This window comes from Agelaius phoeniceus, chromosome 7, assembly GCF_051311805.1.
Source record: "Agelaius phoeniceus isolate bAgePho1 chromosome 7, bAgePho1.hap1, whole genome shotgun sequence".
NCBI lineage: Eukaryota > Metazoa > Chordata > Aves > Passeriformes > Icteridae > Agelaius > Agelaius phoeniceus.
Window position 1 is genome coordinate 29,553,848 of NC_135271.1, and position 22,364 is coordinate 29,576,211.

Here is a 22,364-nt window from a genome sequence, read left to right on the forward strand (position 1 = left end):
ATTTTAGTCTCTAGCTGAATGTTTTCTGACTGAACAAAGTAAGGAGAGCAGTTTTATTACTAAGCTCAACAAACTACTTGCTCCTATTATTTCAAACCTGTCACACTTGTCATCAGCAAAGACAGCAACTCTTGACAGTTTTGCAAAGACTTTCTTTGATCATTAACTTTTAGAACATTAAACTTTTCCATATTTAACCTTTCTTCTGCATGGCATCAGCAGTTAGAAACAGTGTTGCTTCTGGCATCTAGTGTTCCTACAGTCCTAATGTTTCAGTAAGTTAAGAATCACCACTCTGAAATTTCTGGTTCTCAGTTGTTGCTCTAATCTTCATCGTGTTAGTATTGATATGCCTCAATTTCAACTTGCATATAATTTCCAGAATAAGTAAAGGATTATGTGTTTCTAATAGTGAGGTCATATTATAATGCACTTTGATTATATTGCTGTGTAGTGGAGATTATTTTTGCATTTTCTTAGAGCTTAAACAGTTAGAAATAAGTTGCCTAAGGAACTTTAGAGCTAGTATCACAGAGTATAATATCTTCTATTAAGCCTTAGTCATATGTGTATGTGATTTAATATTTTTTTTCATATTTTCCAATTTGTGAATTAGATTAGTAGCACTTAGAGGAAAGCAGCTTTTACCCTTTTTGAGAGGGGATTGGAGGAATTCGGTGAAAATATGAAAAGACTCTGTTCCCAATTTCCATTTTGCATGTAATGGTGAAACATTTTAAAAGCTCTATGCTTTATATCATGTGTAAAATAGTTTATTGGTAGAAGATTTCTGATGATTTTACATTGCTAGAGAAGTCTTGATGCCATTTCCCAAAGTTAATATGATAGTGAATTACATTTGCATTCAGGTGTTTCTGTGAATTGGATGATGATTAGAGTAGCAGTATGTTTAATGCAAATGCACAAAAATTGCAGAAAGTATCCTGGGTTATGTTTCACAGAATTTCCAAGTGCTCAGTCTCTTAAGTGACAGCTCTCATTCCCTCCAGCTCCATCCCAATCCCTGCTAGCGCTGGTCGCAGCTGGTGCCTGGGAGCTTCCCGTCACCTCTGCCACACTGCAGTGTGCCTTCCTTCTCAAGGCAGCTCCCTGCTCAGTAAGCTGATCATGCTGAGAGCTTCCTGGAAGTTTTTTATGGACCTGATGGGTTAATTCCCTTGGGCTGTTTTTATTGTTGAAAATTCACACAACCTCAGCGGTAGAAATCTTCTAAGCAGTGTCCTTTTTAAAGTGCTAGTTGATGGTGGCAGTACAAATGAAAAATTGCCCTGTAAAGTAAGATGAAAAGCATGCTAAGAAAGAAGTTGTGCTGGTTTAACATTTTGTTTATTTCCAATGAATTTAAGTAATGCAAATATACCCCAAACTTAGTATTTTAGCTTTGATGTGACCTGTACTCAAAATAAAAGCTATTGGTGAAAGACCACACACATCTGAAATCCCAGGTGTAGACTGGAACCTGGGACTAGTGTATTTCAACTGAAAATAGACATTAGTTAAACATTATGTTGTAAGAAACCACAGACTTGCTGGGGGGAAAAAATAAAAACCCCTAGAGTCTCTCCTTTCTAACAGAGGTTGTATGATCTGTCCACATGCCAGTGCTTCTCCCTTGAAAGGTAAATATTCTGTATAGCCAAGATTTATGATGGGGAGTTGCCAGCCCCATTTTGAATCATTCAAAATCATTCAATTTTCAAATCAAGTGGTTATTTAAATTTGTTTCAAAGATGCTCTCTTTGACCATTTGAGATGATGATTTCTTGAGTGCCTGTCTCAAGAATTTTTAACAGTTATAGCTTTCTGTAGGGAAATGGGATGTTTACTGCTGTTATAGGAAAAATTTTCCTGACAGAAGCATTTTAAAATGTTAATTAGGAAACTTAGAGGGAATAAATAGGAAAGATGAACCATATATGTAAAAGGAGAGAGGAGAAAATTGGAACACTGGTCAACAGAAGTGAAATGAGCCTTTTCTGAGAATGTGATCAGGGATTAGGAGACTTTATGGGTGGAAATAAACTGATAATTTGTTAATAATTGATAATGTGACTTTGGAAGCAGACTAATTCTGCTGCCAATTCCACTCTGGTTTCATTCATTGCAGGTTTCAAAGCAGTCTTGATTTAAATAGAGATTTATGCAAGGGGGTGGGAGTCCACATGAGGCTCATTTGAAGGATGATCAGCCCATCTGATTTTTCAAGTGTGCCTAATTGCACTGTATAAAATGAACAGACTCTGACCCACTGGTGCAGCTATGCCCATGGACACACATGGACCTACCAAAGTGGTAATCAGGGTTCCTGAGGAGTGCTAGGGAGCACTGGGGGTTACCCCATTGTTTAGTTTTTCAGCAGGGAGGTGACCCATGAGCAGGTTTTCACCATCATAAATTTAGCAAGCACATTGCATAGAGCCATTTGACAACTCTAGTATTCCTTCAGGTTAAACACTGTTTTCATCTTGACTCATCGCTTCAAACCAAATGGTAATTCAGGAAGGATTAGGAGACTTTACATTCTTACTCTTATTTAAAATAAATGAATATGATTATGGACTTAAAGTATGATTAAGAAAGAAACTGTGACAGCACATGTACCATAGCAACATAGCTTATTCAGGAAGAAGTGGATGGATTCAAAATAGACACTGTGCCAAAGGAGCAGGTGTAGTCTGAAATACAAAGAGTATTTAGAAATTAATGAGCTGCAGTTTTCAATTATAACATACATTGAATTACTCTAAATTGAATTACCATGTAGAACAAAAGAAGGCTAGTATTAGATGCATGAGACTGCCAGTCAAGACTAATGTGAAATAAGTATAATATATTAGGTAAGAAAATATTGATGAGACATAAAAAGAAATTTCCATACCATTTGCCCATGCTATACATAGGAGCTAAAACTCCTATTCCACAAGGCAAAAATTAAAAAAACACCTAATAAATATATGAATAGAAAGACCTTGTGGATTACACAATTTTCATTAACCCCAAGTGTATACATTTTCAGTTACAAAAATATAACAGAGGTTGATTATAGATTTATTTTATCTGTAAGATTCTTAAATGGATACTATTAAGGAAATGTAACATTTACTTCCTTATCAAAGGGTATGGTTAAACTTCTCTTTTATTTTTATCTTTCCTTTTATTTGAGGAAATCCTTATAACAGTATGGGTCAGATGAGGAATAAAACCACCAGTCCCTTGTGGTTTCAAACAATTAGTCTTAATAGCCTGTTTGTTCTTACAATACTTTAATTTCGTATATCAGTAATAAAGAGCATTTGCCAAAAGAGGAGCATTCATGCAGCTGCCAATTTGCATTACATTTTAACTGCTATCACTCCTATAGAGCACATGGCATTTATAAATTATTTTTAAGGTCTTTTTGGAGTACAGTCTGCCTTGACATGTCATGAATCAAGAGGCTTTTGCTGGAGTGACCCTTCACTGCAATGAATGTCAGTGGAGGCTCAGTCACAGCAGCACAGGTCTCTGCAGACCAGCAGGGAGACATATCCCAGACAAAGGGATGGAGAGAAAATGCAGTGTTCTCAGCTGAAATAGGAAATGCTGACTCAATGGAGCAAGATGGAGAAGCTGCTGAGGAACAGTCTCTGTGTGGCTGACCAGGGTTGCTCTCCTAGGCAGAGCTCCTTGTTTCATCAGCTCCTCTTCCTGAAGGCCTTGTAGCTGCAAGAGAGATCTCTCTGGCTCCAGTTTAGCCATGTGTCAGAGTGTAACAATTAACTTCAGCTTAACTTCAGTCCTCCCAGTCTCTCTGCTCCTGCCTTGCCCAGGGAGAGGAGTACCTGACCAAGGCATGTGCTTTAACTCACTGTTTAGCATACCACCTCCATGGCCCAGGCTCCTGGCAGGAGAGGAGGAGGAGAGGATGGACCAAAACCAAAACTATGAAGGATGGAGGGTAGATGGGAAGGGCAGAAAATGAAATTGTAAAGGACAGTCTTTGTCTGGAGGATTTACTGGAGACAAATTCCAGTGTTTAATGATGCTTCCCTTCTTCACAAATCATCTTGAATGGTTTGTCTGGGAACAGTGATGCTGCCAGGCCCCTGAGGCAGGGAGGTTGGTACTTTCTGTCCTCTGCCAGTTCTTGGTCCCCTTCTGTACTTTTCCAGGTTTAGTTGGGGTTGGCCCCCTTTTAATGCAGTTTGTTCTCAGGCAGAAGAATGGGACTGTGGTAAGGAGCTACTACAAAGCAAGGAGACAGTTTCTGAGGCTGATCCTGTCAGTTCTCATAGGCATGAGAACTCTCCTCACCAGAGTCAGAGTTAGGAGCTCATTTCTTAGCTTTTTGGGTAGTTTTGATCATGGTGTTTGATTGGCATCTCCTGCCTCAGTGTCACACAGCTTGGTGGCAGCTCTCCTTTTGTCAAGCACTTGCATCCTGCCTCTTGCAAGCAGGCTGGTAGTCTCTGTCTTTAGGGAAAGGGCTGGAGCAGTGGGTTATTTTAACACAGGCAGCTGAGGCCCTGGGGACATCTTGCACTGGTGTCTGCAGGGAAGAGCCCTGTGGCTCCTGCTTGTCCTGGGCTGAGGGCAGGACTGCATTTCTTCATCCTCAGTGCAACTCTGTGAGGACGTGTATCACTGTTTAAGCTGCATAAGGAACTTGTAGCTATAGGTTATAAAACCCAGTGAGCACCATTATTGACTGCAACATCACACCCCTGCCTGTGCACACCCTTGCCACATGCCCACATACACCCCTGTAGTGGGATTTGTACTGATGGAATGTGGAGTTACCCCTGGAATTACCTGTACATGGCAGGCCAGTTGCTGACCTCCCTGGGAGCTAAGTCACTTGATATTAGCAAAGTCCTCCAGAACCAGATCAAAAACAGAACTTCTTCCTGAAGGTACTGAGAAAATTTTGTTTTATTTTTGCCATGTCTAGATCCATAGTTCTATACCAAAATATATCCCCCCCTTGGAAAAGGATGGGTTGTATTTGCCACTGAAAAGTTCCTTGCTTTTGTTCCGCCACCCAGAAAAGTAAATGTTCATTGTTTTTGCCTTGCCAGTAACTGAAAGAGAGGAGTAGTCACGTGGGTGCTCTTTGCTGGTGCACAGTTTGGAATTGTCATTCCAAAGGCCCATATCAGTAACTGCCAGGAGCAAATCTACAACCTGTCAGCCTCTAGAAACAAAATAAACCCACATCCCAATCAGCTGCAGTGACCAGTAGGTTTTAGGAATAAAGCTACAGAAAAACTTTTCTGTTGGCTTCCCTTAAGATCTCCCTGCTTTTTTATGAGTATGCTCTGCATGGTAAGCACATCACTGGGAGCATACAGTCTTCCCAAATAATACCAATACACTTTAATTGTATCGTACAATACAGCACTGAAGGAACTCACTTTTGATGCAGTAATTTCTAGCAGCAATATCAGGCAGCATTTTTTCCATTATTTAAGCTTTGGATTTATTTATTTATTTATTTATTTAACAGCCTTACTTTAAGTCAAACCAACATTTTGGCTGAATTTGTTTAATTAAATTTTCAATTAAACATTTTTTTAAGCCTTCTTTTAAAATTCTAGATATAAAATGTTCATTAGCGGCTACAGAAATCATGTATGATTTTATCAAAAATATAAATAGCCATTTCTTTAGATTTTACCATAAGTATTTCACTGGAGGGGGTGGGAAAGGTCTGATTTAATTAGAAGTCAGTCCATTTGGAAAATTTTGTCATAAAAACCAGAACTTTTCTCAGGACTAAGATTTCATCATTTAACCACTACTTAAACCCAACTCCCCTGTGGGTGACTGAAAGCAGGGCTCGCTGTTGCCTGAGGATTCCTTTCTACCTGAGCACTGTGGGAGCCTGAAGGTGTCCATGAGCCAAGTAAATGTGGTTGTGTTGGAATAGCAGCAAGACAAGTCCCTGGTGGCTGAGACTGATGGTCCTTCCCACCCACCTTGTGAGATGTCTTCTTTCAGGCTGAACCTTTCTTTTAATAGCATTCCTACCCTCTGCGCACACCATGTGAGCAGAGGCTGTGCCTGGCATTAGCATTTTACAAGTGAAGAAAATTCACTGAAAGCAGATTATCACCACTTTTATTTAAAAAGTAAAATTTTGGGCTACTCTTTCCCCTTCAGAACAATCCTGTGAAAGATATGACTGGAAAAGTTATATTTAGCTTGGAACAAACTTCCACTAAGAGCAGCACTGAGGAAATTGGGCTCAGTTTCACAATCTGACTGATTAGCTTTTGAAAATCATGTACTGAGGCCATAAAATATGCTCATAAAGTGTTCATACAAGCAAGGATTTTCTGAGCATATGCATTTGGCTAAGTTAGCTATACAGTGAAACAGAATACTGCAGAATGTACAGTGGCTCACTGCATAGTAAACCAAGTGTCTTGTTTCTTTATACATGTACAATAGGGAATCATCTTTGATGTTTTTAAAAATTGCTTGCAAAATAACTGCTGGTTGTTATTAAAATGCAGAGAAGGGACCATATTTTATACACATTCTGAAACAATAAAGGCATATTTAGTTAGTTATAACAACATGAAAATACCATTTGAGAATGAGAAGCCTGCAGTGTATTACGCATGCATTCTGAAGAAAACATGATTACGTGTTTGAGAGTGGAGCCAGGTGCTCAGAAAACGAAACATTCCATTCTATTGGAAATGTATGTGGGCTTCAGGATCAACTGATCAACTCTAATCTGGTTATTCTAGGACCTGTGATCTTAACCTTACTTGAATTTTTCTGTTTTGGTTGGGGTTTGGTTTTGGGTTTGTTTTTTTTCCTGAAGTAATTTCACTTTCTTACTCCACAAATGGGAATGCATTGATTTCCCTTTTTAGAAAGATAATTTGTACAATGTTGACTGAACTGTGTGACTGGATTAAACTTACATAATGTGTCTTTCAGAGAGTGACTAATTGGAATTTACTGCAAGTCACAGATGACTTTTAAATCAATTCTGTGAAGGCTTCATAATCAGACTTACTGATTGGGAGATAGCAGAAAATACGCATACATTATCCATCTAACACTGAGAGCAGATAGTGCTCCAGTGAACAGCTGTTTCTCCTGCACCCTGAAGAACTACTCCAGGGGAAAGTAAGGAAAGTGGAGTCCCAGTAGGACCTAGACTGAACCACTCCTACAGCTGAGGTTTTACAACAAATTGAAATATTATTATATTATTATAAAAATACAACATTTGAAATAGCACATTACAGTCTTTTATTCCTTCCCCCCCCGCTTCAGTCTATATGTAACTTGTAGAACCTCTAAACAGATGTTGTAGTTTAAAGGCTGTTGTGTTGCTGGGTTTGACTTTTTAGTGCTTAAGTCACTAAAATGTACAGGCATGAGGTTGCATGCCCTGCTGAGAAGTTGCTCAGCTGTTGCTTCCAGTCATTCCCTTTTCAGTTCACCTTAGTCCTGTGAAATCACGTCCTGAAATTAAATTTAAGAATGACAGCCTTGCAGTTTCCTTCCTCATGGAGGCTGCACAGCATATTCCTCCCTGCACTTGCAATTATGATTGTAAATGTTTGTCACTCACAATTGCTAAAAAACCCCAAAAAATTAAGAGGTAGGAAATTACTTTCTTCTTCAGATTTTTACCTCTTTTTCATCCAGTACGTAGCAGACAGTATCTTCAAGCAGTATCTTCAGGCAGAGCTAGTTACAAAGATAATTTGTTGGAAAATGAAAGGCTCTGGAGAAGAGACTTTGCTGGCAGGTGGGAGTGCAGGAGCCACTGGTGGAGAGCAGACACTGAATCAAAAGCCAGCCCAAGGTGTAAGAAGAGGAGCAGGACGTGCAGGCTACAGGCACTAGAGGCAGCCCAGAGAGCCTGGAGTAGGACAGTGCCTTGGGAGTGGATAGCTTGATAGCTTCCTGCAGGATTTGAGTTAAGCCCCAGGTCCTTGCCTTCGCTGGTTTGCTCTCAGGGTGACTCATCTCTGCAGTGACTAGGGCTGCCTGAGGACAGTGGCTCGCTCTCTCTTACTTTGTTATCTCACATACTAAAAAGTTAAAGATCTGGCCCTGCCTGATGACCAAAACTGTTGTCAAGAAGGTGTGTACAACAGAAACTTCATTCTTCAGTTTGGTTTTCGAAATGAGGGATTCGGTGTGCGTAAAGGAAAGCATTGCTTTGTAAAGCCAAACACCCAAAGTTAGGCAATGGCAGAAGAATGAGCATACACATTATAAAATTGTGTCATCTACAAGCAGTTGTATAAATTTTAATTTTTCAGTCGCTAGCTTTATGGCTTTAACTTTGTTTCAATCTCTGTTTCTGGTGTACACTACTGTAGAGCAAATAGCCCAGGCAAATGTCTGTGAGGGTAGGTGGTGAGGCCAGGGCTCCTTTGTTTGTAAACAGCAGAAAATGCTGTGCATTGAACAATGGGAAGCTGATTTATGTCAAACCAATAAGCAGTCTCTGTTAGAATTCTGTAATACAAAGCAATGTTAAAATTAAAATTCATAATTGTATAACTACTTTCCAGATTATAACACGTTTTCATAATTACAACCATGAGATAGGACCTTTCCCTGTGGGGTAGTTTTACTTACCTTTTTATTGGCATTCTTAGATTTAATTTTCCAGGATCCAGAGATCTGTTTCTACTAGCATGACTCTAAAGTGCCATTGGAAATAACTCAGTTCTTCAGGATTAGGAAAAGAGAAGCTGACAATTAAGGAGTAAGTATGCCAAAAACCAGATATGTGCTCTACTAGTGATTGAAAGGGAAATTCAGCCTGCTTTACCTTGCTTCTTAAGTGGAATTACATAAAATAGTAAGAGTTGATTCATATAGTAAATTTATTGTTGAAATTCACTGTGTTATTTATTTCCAACAAATTCAATTTTCAAAGAGTTTATTTCCAATATGAAGCATTTTTTCCCCTTAAAAATAAGAGGAATTTTGGGTTGCGGAGAAAAGTGTAATGAAATGTTTTTAGAAATCATTACTTACTTCCTGAGCCTGTTCTCAGGAAGGATGACTCCTCCTGAGCCTGTTTGGAGAGGATGACTCCTCTGGGGCAGGTGTAGGTCCACCTTGTTCCCTGAGCACTTAATCTGATGTAGTTCTTGAGAATTAAACCATGAAGTGACTTTAGCTAGAAGGAAAAAGGAAAGGAAAGGAAAAAGGGGCTTCTTCCCTGAGTCCATGCTATTTTCACACTTTGTGTAGATAAAGTGTCAGTTTTTATCATCTCTTACTCGTCATCTCATTTTTCTTGATCTTCTATTGCCATGGACTTTTAATATACTTGCAAGGATGGACAGAAAAATGTCAGAGGAGCATTCACCTGCATTAGAAAGGAGTGGTTAAAAGTAAGACAAGAAGATTGAGTTAGTCATTGGAAAAGTATTTCTTGATAACATGGATCAAGCAGCCTCCTGCCTGTATTGAAACCAGGAACTGAGTCAGACCCTTGTATGAGCCAGTAATGCCTGACAGCATTCTCCTGTATGATCAAGAAATCAGTGTTTCAATTATCAGCTGCATTGCAGATTAGTGTTTAGTGCAGCACCAGCCTTGATCCTTAATCTCTGCACCATGACCCTCTGCTGAAACCCAGCAGACTTTTAAAACCTGTCGGGAAGGTTATGGGGGGCCACACAAGGGAACAGAAGAGGGGCTCCCAGTGAGCACTAATCTCAGCTGTATTGGCAGGACTGAGCTAAACTGGAACACTGTGATCCAGCTGCAAAGCACATACCAATTCCAGCCAGAAGCTTGTGACAAACTGTGCTTGTCGTCGGTTTCTGACTCAGGAGAGATAAAAATACCTCGGCTGCAGCAGGGAGAGCGGTAGCAGTGCGGCAGGCTGTGCAGGGGGAGGGAGGGCTGCGCGCCGCTCTCTGCACAGGCGGGGAAGGAGAGGTCCCTGGACCCTGCACCTCACCCAGCCCCACGCTCTAAAGCTTGGCTGTGCTCAGATCAAGGGTCCGTTCTTGCTGTCTCTGACAGAGACTGTTCACAAACGCTTGGAGAGCGCCGGGGCAAGGGCAGAGTGGCCGTGGCGGCGAGCCCTCCCGGCTGGCAGCGCTCAGCTGCAGGGAGCTGGGCTGCCCCGGTGGGCAGCTCCGGCTGGCTCTGGCACAGTCTGCCCTGCTCCTTCGGGAGCCCCGTGGCTCCGGCGCCGTGGCAGTCGAGGTCAAGGCTTTAATGGTTGTGTGGAATAGTTTGTGTGAGGGCTGGCCAGAAACAGACCGCCCTGGGCACATTTCATCGTCAGTTGCATCCGTCCGAGGTTCAGGTTTCAGTTCAGTGGGAGACTGTGGCCATTCACCTTCTGTTAGGATCGGTAAATTTCTAAAGAGAGGCGACAGCAGCAGTGCGGGGTTCAGGTCTTTGCTGGGTGGAGCGCTGCAGTGAACTTGGGGTGACATTTGTGTTCACCTCCCTACACGATGTGAGATTAGTGAGAATGTTTTCACATGAAAAGTACTGAAAAACCTAATTTTAAGGGAAGAGTGGTGTCCATCAGCGGTCGCATTACCCGCTCCTGGCCGTACCCCCTGGTGCACAGGCCACGTCAGACGGGGGGGCGGGGGAGAGCCGCTTCGCGCCGTGTCCCCGGGGCTGCTGCGAGCTGCCCTGCCTCCCGCCGCACCCCAGCAGCGCACTGGTGCCATTTGCTAGCGGTGCGCGGCTCACACCGCGGGTGCCGCTCCCGGGGCCCGCCGCTCCGTGAGGGGCCGGGCCGTGCCGGGCGGGGCCGCTCCGCCCGCCTGGCCGGGGCTCCATTGGCTGCGGCCGCCCCGGGGCGGGGCCGCTCCGCTCCGCGCGGGGCCGCGCCGGGCAGCGGGCGGGAGCAGGGCGCGAGGCGTGCGCGTCCCCGCGCCCCCCCGAGCCGGCCGCCGCCGATGGAGGCAGCGGCCGCGGGCTGCGCGTCCCCGCCGCCGGCTGCCGCCCGCCCCCGGCCCGCAGGCCGCCCGCCCGCAGCGCCCGGCCCCGCGCCCCGCCGAGCCCGTGCCCCGCATGGCCGCGCCGCCCGCCCCAGCAGCCTAGGCTGCGGCATGGTCCGCGCCGCCCCGGCAGCCCGAGTGTGACCCAGCCGCCTCCGGGCAGCATGCCGGCCAGGGAGCCCTGGGCAGCGCACCGAGCCCGCGGCAGCGCCGGGCACCGCGCCGGGCACGAGGGCCGGCAGCAGCGCGATCTGCTGCTCGCAGCCTTGGGCATGAAACTGGGCGCTCGCAAGGCGTCCGTGACAATCTGGCAACCTCTTAAACTCTTTGCTTATTCGCAGTTGACGTCGCTCGTCCGAAGAGCAACTCTGAAGGAAAATGAACACGTTCCAAAATACGAGAAGGTTCATAATTTCAAGGTAAGACGTTTTCCTGTCTAATTTCTTTTTCGGGCAAGGGGACTTTAGCTCGTGTTTTGAAAGGGGTCTGGTATTGCAAGGAAATCATAGGTAGGGACGCTGTGACTTTCTAGGAACTTAAAAGCTGCAAGTAAAGCTCATTGCCAGTTACATCAGGGAGGCACGTTTAGAACATAGAGCAGAGGAACCGGGATTTTGCTGTTGGCTGCTTGTGTGCACGCATTTGTTTCGATGATATTTGCCATATCTAGTTATCTGTTTTATTTAGAACTGGATTATACTGAGAGAGATGCTAAAGGTGAGGAAAACGGCAAAGTTTTCTTTCAACTCGAATGTAGTCCAGTTTTACTTTCAATGCAAAAAACCTCTCAGATCTATAGTTAGATGATTGAATTGATCTTATCTCAGTTTGCCGATCGTAAATAGCTTTGGAGGTAAGAAGTGTGTTCTGCTGCATCTGGATTGAGCAGATGGTCTGCATTTCCCTTAGTTTCTGGCTTTTCTCCTGTGTCAATGCATTGAGTGTTGAAACTAACGAGGCTTATGCCATGAGGCTGTTGGACATGCTGGCATCAGCAACTACCTTGTGTTTTAATAAAATTTACTTAAGTCTTCTATGTAGCTTCTAGTTATTGTTCTAATTACTTTAAATAACCAATGTTCTTTGGTAAGAGTGATACGTGTCAGTACAACATATTTGTGTTTTGGGTCTGTCTGTAAAAGGTGTCCAGTAAGGACTCAGTAATGTAACCTTTTGGTGGTCAAATACATTTGACGATAGGCAGTCTTAATGTTAAGACTATGTAAATTGATGTTTTACTGGATTCCTGTAGATGACAGTACAAATTTCATATCTATAATTTGAAGGCCAAATGTTGTCTTTAATGTAAAAAAAATCCAAAAAACCTTATTTTTATTTCTTTTAAGAGAAGGGTATATTGTTAATGTAATACAGGCATCTGATGATATAAGTATCCATTAAATGTCTCCTGTTTTCAGTTTTGATTTCCATCATGCACACATGTCAGAATGTGGGAATGTCCACATGCATGCACATATATTAATTTACCTATTCTCCATCTGATTTTATTTAAACCACCTTCTGGCTTTTGAGTGCAGATAATCACCAAAAGTGGAAACTTTATGTGATCAGGATGTTTTGTTTCATTTGAGTACTTCCATTAAGCACAAATTTGAAAACTGTGTACAGAATGGTATGTAAGAAGCGTTTAATATGAATGCTTGGTATAACATATTTGTGCTGGCTGACAGTTCAATGCAGAGCATTTTTTCACAGGCTCCTGAGGTGTCCTAAATATCTGCAACGTCTTGCAATTTTCATTTGTTCCTTAGAGTTTGAAGATCATTCTTGCAGATGCTAGCAGATCATGATTTTCCATGTACTACAGTGTATGTAGGATAATAAGTATTTAATTTTGCACATCTGTGTTCCCTAGTTGCTTTTCTTTAACAGCCTGAAACATATCTGTTTTGAAAATAATCTGATAACCTCATTTTCATTCATTTGGGTTTGTTTATTTCTTTTTCTTCCGTAAAGTGTTTATGGAAAGTTTCAGAGCTGTGAGTTTTCCAGTCTTTTCCAAAACCAGACTGTATGTCTGCTCCAAGGTCATAGCCATGGCACAAACTTTCCACATGGATTATTTTCTTTATAATAGTTGTACTGGAGTTCGTTTATACATACTGTTGACAGAAAAATATACCTTGAGAAGTAAGTCTATTCTCAAGTCAGTAGAATGGAATTGCCTTTCACAAATAATTTTTGCTATAAAAGACTAGAAGGGGACAAGCCCCTTACAGGGTGTGCTGGAACCAACTTTCCCATGGAAGGAATGCTGCTGGCAGTCATGAACTCTAAATGTATCCACTCTCCCATCAGAATAAAAAGCAAAAAGATAAGCTCTTAGCAAGTGCTGTGTTATGGCTCTAAAATGAATGGCTATCCTTAGCTTGTGTGCTTCTCTCCTTTATAATTTCTTTGCATCTGTCAGGTTTTTTTCCTTGCATGTATAGATGTCATCATTTAACATGTCTGCATGAGTCTCCGAGGTTGCCTGCCAAGCAGCAAATCTGCCACCCATGTGGAGAGGAAGGAAATGTCAGGCCCGTAGTCTTCAACCTAGACTTTTGAAACAAACCAAGAAAAAACAACTGAGAAATTAAATAAATTTATCCAGTTCAGCTAATCAGCAGTGACTGCTGTCCCCAGAGGCTCCACAGCAAACAGGAGTGTGTCTGCTGCTTTGTACCTCTGCAGCTGATCTGCTTCTTGTGCTGCAGGCACAAGGCACCAGATAGGGACCCCTAACCCTCTCCCAGCAGCTTCTTTGATCAGTCACATCACTGCTCACAGAAATGAAGGGGTCTCAAAAATCCTTTTATGCTGAAAATGCTGCGGCACCCTAGCAGAGAGGGGAGAAATGGAGAACCACACATGCACAAGCAGCGGCGGTGTTTTCCTGAGGAAGGGAAGGTGACAGCTGCAGCCACTCCAGAGGCAGCCTGGGGTTAGCAATCACCCCAGAGAGCTGACCATGGGCTAAGGGACCTCAGTTCTCCCTGCACCTCCTGCCTCTGTGGGGTGGGTATTTGGGGACTCAGGTGCAATTGGAACGCTCAGACTCTGTTGCCTGCACAGAGCTCAGGTAGAGGAACACGGTGGCAAAGGAGCAGTGCAGTGAATCCTCATTACAGGAGTGCAGTGCCTAGGGGAGGGGTGAGCATGAAAGCTGCTTTAAATCATCAAGAGGTCCCCTGAATAAATCCATTAACCTATGTTTTGCTCCAAGGGTTGTTTGAAAGAAGAATGTAAAGACAGTTTTACTAGGAGTGCTGACATGGCAGGGTTTTTGAGAGGATTTAATCTTACTTAAATCTCCTGGAATGTGAGTTGTCTCCTGCCTGAAGGGAACAGGCTGGGTAGCCAGGGTGACAGGGAGCTCTGCAAGCAGAGCAGGTCGGTAATGATCTCCAGCTCTGTAATATTCTCCTGGCTGGGAAAGTCTGGTCTCTCATGAACACATCTCAAATGCAAATACAGAGTGCCTGAATTCTCTTAAATTAATCTCCATAAGTAAAGAAAGGGATGATTATTTATAAATGTCAGTTCTGAGTTTTAAATGCATGTCCTTCAGGATGAAAGCTAGATGTGAAAAGTATTCTCCTTTTAAGCATAATTTTGCCTTTTCCAATTTATAAAAAATATAAGTTTATATTTCTGTGTTCTTCTTTATAAATCTAATGTAAAAGATTACATTTTCTAATAATTCAAATATATCAGATTTTCTAATTTTCTAATAATTTTAGTTTTCTAGCCATTTTCTAATAATTCAAATATATTAAAGAGGCTTACGTTGTTTGATAGAGCATTTTATTTAGCTCTAATTGAGCTAAATAAATAATTGTCTAATGGAATTTGACATGAGTGTGACTTGCAAAAATATCTTTTTGCATATTTGGATTACTTTTGATTTCCTTCTGTTCACTGCGCTTTTTCTGAAATCCAGCACGCTGAATGAGATCTCTTGTAAAATGAATCATTAGACCAAATGAGGACAGTCACTTCACCATCCTCAAAATTTCAGCCCCACCTTTTCTCAGAGAAAGGCTTTTTATTTCTTTCAATTCACTAACCATTATGGGCAATAAATCTCCCTACAGTCTGGTAAAAGTGGTACAAATGTATCAATATGGACAGGGGGTGTGTGTGTGTGTGATGGATATCAAGCTCATTCTTCCACCCAGTGTAGATGAACAAGAGCATCTTCTATTTGGAAGCTCTGGGAGACCTGTGCTCTTTTGTGCTCTTGGAAGTGCTGACAAGGAGCATAGCTGAAGCCAGTGGGGTTATTTTCTTACCAAAAAAAAAGTAAATCATAGGGGAAAGTTTTGTAACAGAAGAGTTTACAAAATTCTGTAACTTCATAGAAGCAAACAGAATAGATTCATACCTAATCATTTCCATAAATTTATTCTACCCCTGGATCCTACCAAAAAGAATGCTTTTTACTGTCCCTTACAATTCTCATAGTTGCTTATATTGTCCCCAAAAGGCAATAATTGTGACAGCTTGTAAATTAAAATAAAATTTCTTACCCAGCTGATATTTAATCTATTCAGTGGGTGTAAGGATAGGAAGCAGCTGGGCACTTCTGGGCAGGCAGATGAAGGAGGTTAAGGCAATAGAGGAACTGCAAATCTGAAGGGAAAAGGGGCAAGGTGGCATGTGGATGGAAAATGAGAGGAGGAGCAGAGGAAGCTCTGGGTTGGAAGGTGTGAAGTGGGCTCTAGCCCAAAAGACTTAGACAGCCAGGTAATCCAAGTTGGGTTTAAGGTTTTCTCCATCTTCTCTCTCTGGTGAGGCAGTTTATTAGGGTAATGAACACACAAGATTCCCCTTGCTCAGTGCTCTGCACTTCCTCTCCTCATCTCTCCATTTCTGCTCTTGGTTTGTTTCAAAACATCCCATAGTTTTTTGCTGATAAAAAGGTCTATCTAATGAGGTACCTTCTGCCCTGGGTCCACCCTCTCTGACATGGAATATCTTCTGCATCTCCTCACCACCTGATGCTGTGCTTTGGGCACTGACCTCACTCCTTTGCCTGGTGTTTGTGTTTGCATGGGGTTGGGGAAAGAGATAAAACTGTGCTTGAAAAATGTTCTTGATAAGGAGGGCAGTTGTGGAAGAGGAGCTGGGATTTATGGGATGATAGCCTAAAAGGAAAGTAAAAATCTGAGCTTAACAGCAAGAAATCTCCTGGGTTGTGAAATTTGTTACTCAGTGCAATAACCTCCTCATCACTTGGCAAATTTAAAATAAGCCTGGACAAAACACCTTAAAGGTCTTCACTCCCCTTCAGCTTTTGTGACTCATAGGCCCTGGGGAAGTTTTAGCTCCCTTGGCTGGTTACAGGTATTCCTTCAGACATCTCTGGCTCCTGATGCCTTGAGCCAGCAGAACAGCCTGCAGGTGTTTGCTTGCTGCCACTAGTCCAAGGCACAAACCATTCTTCTGCCTCAGTTAGTGCCATGGTGCTTCACTGGAGCAAGAAGGTGTCTGTGCCGCCAGAATGGTGCTTCCATGCACCATTTTCCCCAGGATATTGCCTGGTTTCTCTCTTGCCTTTCACAAACCACATCTATCTCCAGAAGTGCTGGGTACTCTGATGCTGTTTCCTAGTCACTGTCTTACTAGTGATGAGGGCACAGTCAATTAATTGTAAAAAATAACAATTGCAAGACTGCTTGCTTAATCAGTCAAGATTAACAGCATAATTCCCTTTCAAGCCAACAGTTCTTCTAGAGAGATGTTTTTCCATGGGTGCTTAAAGTGAGTCAGCCAAGGTGCTGATGAGCCTTGTTAGTTGGGATTCCTCACCCCCTCCTCAACTGAAGCAATATCCTGGCTTTCTCTTTGAGGATGACTCATTTGAAAGGCCAAATGGGGAGCTCCAGGCTAGAGAGAGCATGGTTTTCCAGAAGTAACTGGAAGTAGAATATAACCTCAGGCATGCACAAGGAGTGAAGGCTCAGGTAAGGACCAGTCCCTGGGAAGACTTTGCTAGTGTGGACAGACTCAAGCGTTGCTTCAACGATGAGACTGCTGATAGTAACAAGAGTTACTCTGCCAGTGAAACTTGTATCACATCTTGGAAACAAATAACTCATCTGGCCCTGGCCCGGGTTTTACTGGGGTAATTGCATCTGTGCTGGGTGCTTTGCTAGTGTAAGAAGTCATAGCAAATCACTTCCATGCCACATCTTATTCTAGAAAGCTTCTCCGTAGAGCCATGCCTAAACACTGGGAAACAGGGAGATGGAAAATGCAGAAGTGCTTCTAAAAGGCCAGAAACTATAACAAACTCTTACTATATTAAGCAGAGCCATTTTTCTGTGACTTCTGACATGAACTCATTTCTATTTCTGATGTTCTGAAAACTGGGGCAGATGCTGATTTGGGGTAAATTGATCTAGTTCCACTGAAAAGAAGATGCTGGATTTTTTATTAGGAACAGAACTGGCACTGGACATATTTTTGAAATATCTTTAATTGAGCCACTGCACTAATAAATGAATATTCAGAGAGAGCTGGGTGCCTCTAGCATAATCCCTGGGGAGAGCCAGTGTGTGTTCCCACAGATAAGAACACCTCAGGAAATTTAATGTTTCTATTAGACTCCTAGGACTTGAGGGGGGAACATGGTTCAAAGGCAGGGAAAATACCTGGAGAACATAACTGGAAAAAAAACTTCTACAAAACTTCTGTGAAGACCTCATCTGCTCTATATTGTTCCTTCTGAAACTCATAAGACAGTTCAATCCAGAAAAGCTTTTAGGCATTTATGGATTTTAGTCTCCTAAAGTATTTATTTAATGTTCCTTGCACTTTTTTTCCCCAAAGTAGATTCCAAATAGCACAATGTTATTTAAACCTTTCTGGTTTTCTAGTGCTAGTCCCTGAATTCAGGCTTTGCCACTGATAAAAAATAAGAGAGAGAGAGAGAGAGAGAGAAAGCCTTTCTTCTAAATACTTAATTTATTTGGGCTGTAACTTCTTCCCACCACACCAGCAGTTTTTTTTAGTCTGCATGTGTGGATCCTGTGAGTTTGGCTTGTGCACAGCCCAAAGCCAGACCAGCCCATTTCTCTGGTAAGGCTGGGAAATGCTCCTCTGGGGAGGACTGGGACTTTGTCTCTAGAAGCTTCTAGTGCATATTATGCTCTCTCATCAACAGCTTTTCAGCTTTTCCTCCATATTAGCCTTAGGATCCTGACAAAAGCATTCATTTAGGAATCTGTCAGGGGTTTATATTCTATTTATACATAAAGTACATGTGTAGTTCTAAGGATTATATTCAATTTTCACCTCTAGTTTCAGAATTTTTTGTATGGAGGCATGTATCGACTAAGTTGGACCTCAAATAAAATGCAAAATGTTCCCATTTCCAGATGTCAATTCAAAGAAAATCAGCTTTCCATCCTGAAAGAAAGGTGGCCACTTTCACTCAATTTACAAGCAAAAAAGCCAACAACCTGCAATTCTCATTTTTCACTTTGGCTCTTGTAGAGCACAAGCTAACCTCAATTTCCAGTTGTTCCCTCTGTGCTGACACAGGCAGTGCAAAGCAGAGAGTAAACAAGGTCTGACAGCGCTTCTGGCTCCAAGTGGGTGAGGATGCAGAGGGAGCTTGTCCTGGCCCACATTCCCAGTGCCCCCAGCAGCGACAGCCAGGCTATTTATACCGCACGCTCTGGGCGAGGGAGCAGCTCTGACAGCAGCTCTGACAGCAGCTCTGACAGCAGCTCTCCTCTCCAGAACTGCTGCACAGAGGCACTGGGCAGCTCCCAGGCTGCCTCCCCATGGCTGACACCCCAGCTGGGCTGAGCAGGGTCAGCTCTAGGTCTGGAGAAGGTCTGTTCCATGCTCCCAGTTACATTCATTTCTGTTACACCTTCAGGTGAAAGCAGTTGTCTTGCAGATACTGCTCTGCCGTGTGGATTGTCATGGCAGTCTTCTGGCTTCTCAGATTACTTGTCAGCAGCAGTATTTTCCTCCCAGGAGAATTACCATGTGCTGGAATATTTGAAGTGCTTTGAGACCCTTGTTTTAGAGTCACTATCATCATAAAAGATACAAGGAAAAATTGAAGCATTGCCCAGACTGATGGTTGAGTTTCTCACTCCTATCTCTTCTTTACCCTTCACGTCCAGGCAATCTCTGGACCAGGGATGGATGAAAAGGACAATGCCTATTGGATGCCAGCATGGGTGTGCTCAGTGCCTGATAGAATCAGCTGTGACAGGGAAAACAGATGTTAATAATACAGGCTGAGTTCATCGTTCTAATTGGGATTTACAACGTCTCCCACATTCAGTTTAAAGCTTGGTAAAGCCCCAGTAGGCAGAATTCAGCTGATGGAATTGCAAATCAGTTAGGACCACTGAGCTGACAGTCTCCATCAGCAGTGTCTCATCATCCTTGGGAATTTGTTTGAAGGACAGTATAGCCAGCAGACCTGAACCTTTGGAGTACCATGTGGTGCAAATGCTGGGGTGTGGCACGTGTTCAGTCCCTGGTACACTTGGTCTCCTCTCTGAGCCCTGACAAGGCTTCTGCCTGAAGTGTAAGGCTCTGGTTGCCCAGGAGTTTAGATCAGCAGTATTTTTTCCCATCCTTTTCCAAGGTGATGTATCCCATCCCACATTCTGGATTTTCCAGAACCCATGACTCTGAGCAGCAGTTTGGTGTGGAGGGCTGTGGAAGGGGTGCTCTCTAGGGAGCAGGGTCTGATGGAACAAGCGTTCAGTAGGACTGTGGCAGCAGCCTCTCAACAAAGGAAGCCTTATTTGTATCCTGTCCCAAACACTTCTGTTATATGTGCCCAGTGTTGGTTTTCTATAACCATAGGTTTCCAAATCCAGCCCTGTTTTCTTCCTGTCAGTGGCTTTGCTAGAGCTCTGTTGATCCACCATCTTCCCTCATATCACATTTGCACAGCACTTCACTGATACTCTCTCATTCTCTTCCTCCCTGCCTTGACATGTGATAAAATATAAGTCTCCCAGTTAAGAATAAAAATTATCTGCTGGCTTATTCCTGATCTTCAGGTAGCAATCAAGGGTAGCTGAATAACTGCCTTGGAAAAAACAAAAGCATGAAAAATAAGTGGAGTAACAAGATGCACGAGTAACTAACTTCAGCAGTGACCTTTATAGAGCCTGAGAAATAATGGGGGGAGATCTGCTTGAGGAGTTCACAGCTTGTGGTAGAATCTGCTGTCAGAGCCACTGCCTCATTTTTTATTTGATTCTCCTAAAATTTGGTCCCTTCCAAAAAAAAATTAATTAAATACAAAACAAAGTAACATTTTCTAACAGTCAGAGTTGTTAATCACAAGAATTAAGCTACTTTTCCTTGTGTTAAGAAAATACTTTTGAAGCCTGAGAAAAAGCTTCTCCTACATAGTTCACAGTACTTACATGTTTATTATGCCTTGTTGGTAGTGCAGGAGAGTTCTAAATAGAAATGCCTAGGGTATAAACCTTACAAGAGACTCTCTTCTTACCTCAGACTTTCAGGACAGCTTACTAATAGTGTTTTATAGAGTTTCTGAAGCAGATATTTGTCTTTAAAATTATCTAGCCTTTTGTTTTAAATTTGTAAAATTCCAGGAGAAGAAAATCAAGATTAAAACCAGTTTAATTTGCTCTCCCACTCACTCATTTTCCAGATTCTTTTAAAAAATTATTCCCATTTGGAAAGAGAGAAAAGGAGATTTTTGGGTGGGAGTGAGAATGGAAGGACTGGGAGATGTAAAGCCACAGTTGGCAATCCTGCTCTCTCACATTTTATAAGACAGTAAAATCTGCATATTGCAAATGCTCTTTTTTACAAGAGGAAAGAAACCCCTTGTAATTTAAGTCAGGATCTCTGGGACTCTGCTGGGTGTGTTTTTAGAAATTTTTCTGGAAATCATCTTTTAGTTTTGAAAACAGACAAGCTGCTTGGCTAGTTTTTAGAATTGGGAATTAAATATAAAATCAGAATGCTCTGTTAAACAGTGTCATGTGATAAATGCAGTATTGTTTGCAGGTGCTGGCTCTTGAGCTAGCAAAGGGATGCTAAGGTGTTTCTTTTTAGTTGCCAGATCCCATGCATCCTCTAACTAGGATTGGAGGCTGTTCTGACCTACCTCAGAAGACCAATTTTTCAGTATTTCCTGGCATCACTGACTGTGTCTGATTTAATTCCCAGGGAGGGTGTGTATTCAGAGCAGGGCAGGGTTAGGTGTCCAGTTCCACTGCACAGAAGTGGGAATATTGATGCTCTGGGAAAAGAAAACACTGCTCAGAAACAGAGGCTTCAGAGCTGATCTTGTAGGGTTGTTTACTCCAGGGCTGGAAGGACATTGTGACCTTTGGGCCTCCTGTTTAATATTGCCACAGAACCTCCCATCTCATAAGGATGAAGCAAGGCAGAGCATCATGGGACACAGAAAAACCTACCCTCACCTTTTAATCTGCTTTGAGTTTGCAATCAGAATAATGGATAAGAAATAGTAATTTGGATGGGGCAGCATAGAGCAGAGCAGGCTCTGGGTAAATCCAGCTGATGATATGGAAAAGCATTTCAGTATCTGGATGAAGCCTGGCTGCATGGGATGAGACAGAAGTGCTAAAGCTACTGAGACAGTGGTTCTGAAGGGCAAAGTCAGTCCAGCCAGCACAGGCAGTGTTTGTTGGTAGGGAAGAGGAGAGTCCACCTTGTCCTTGTCATTTTTAAGTTGATGATGAGTCATGTAAACTCTTGTGAGGAGCAGGCTGAGAGCCAGGGTGATACCAGGGGAGCTGGCTGTGGTACAATCTAGGTGAATCATAGTTCCTTCATGTAAGAGAAGCTGAGCTCATTAGAAAAGTTCATAATATTAAAAATGGAAGCAAAATGTTGGAGTGGCAGATTTGGGATGTGATAGACCCTGCAGAAGAGTTTCTAAGGAGAATCAGGGGGAGATGGAAACATGCAGGCAGTAGTGGGGAGCAAAATGCCAAGAAGGAAGAATGGTCACTGCTAAAACAGCCAGTTAGAGATAGGACATCTGAGGTTTAATGAGTATCAACACTGGGGGTGGCTCTGGAGAAGCCAAGCTGGGACTCCAGCACCTAAGGACAGCATTAGAAATGCTTCAGCAAATAGAACATTCAGTGATTTGATGTTTGATGAATTGAAATCAGCAACCACAGAGGCACAAGGTAGGATAGTATAATTCTTTTTATTCAGAAAGAACTAATAATTTATCCATCAGCATTTTAAAGAACAAAACAAAATTCCCCTCCCTTGTGCAATCAGAGATGCTGAAAGCAAAACAACTTACAAAACTGAAAAATATTGTGAAAAGAAATTCTTTATTGTCCAGACTTCTGAAATGTCAATTTTGCTTCAATTTTCCTCGATGGGATT

At 42.5% G+C, this 22,364-nt stretch overlaps 1 protein-coding gene across 5 annotated transcripts in view; it reads left to right on the top strand.

Moving 5' to 3' along the window:
• Window positions 1-22,364, top strand: part of CHN1 (chimerin 1) — a 93,670-nt gene that overhangs the window by 54,118 nt on the left and 17,188 nt on the right. For all 5 annotated transcript variants that reach the window (XM_077181382.1, XM_077181381.1, XM_077181380.1 and 2 more), the window contains one exon: window positions 11,309-11,386. In XM_077181382.1, the coding sequence (XP_077037497.1) occupies window positions 11,309-11,386 (78 nt within the window). The remainder of the gene's footprint in view (window positions 1-11,308; window positions 11,387-22,364) is intronic.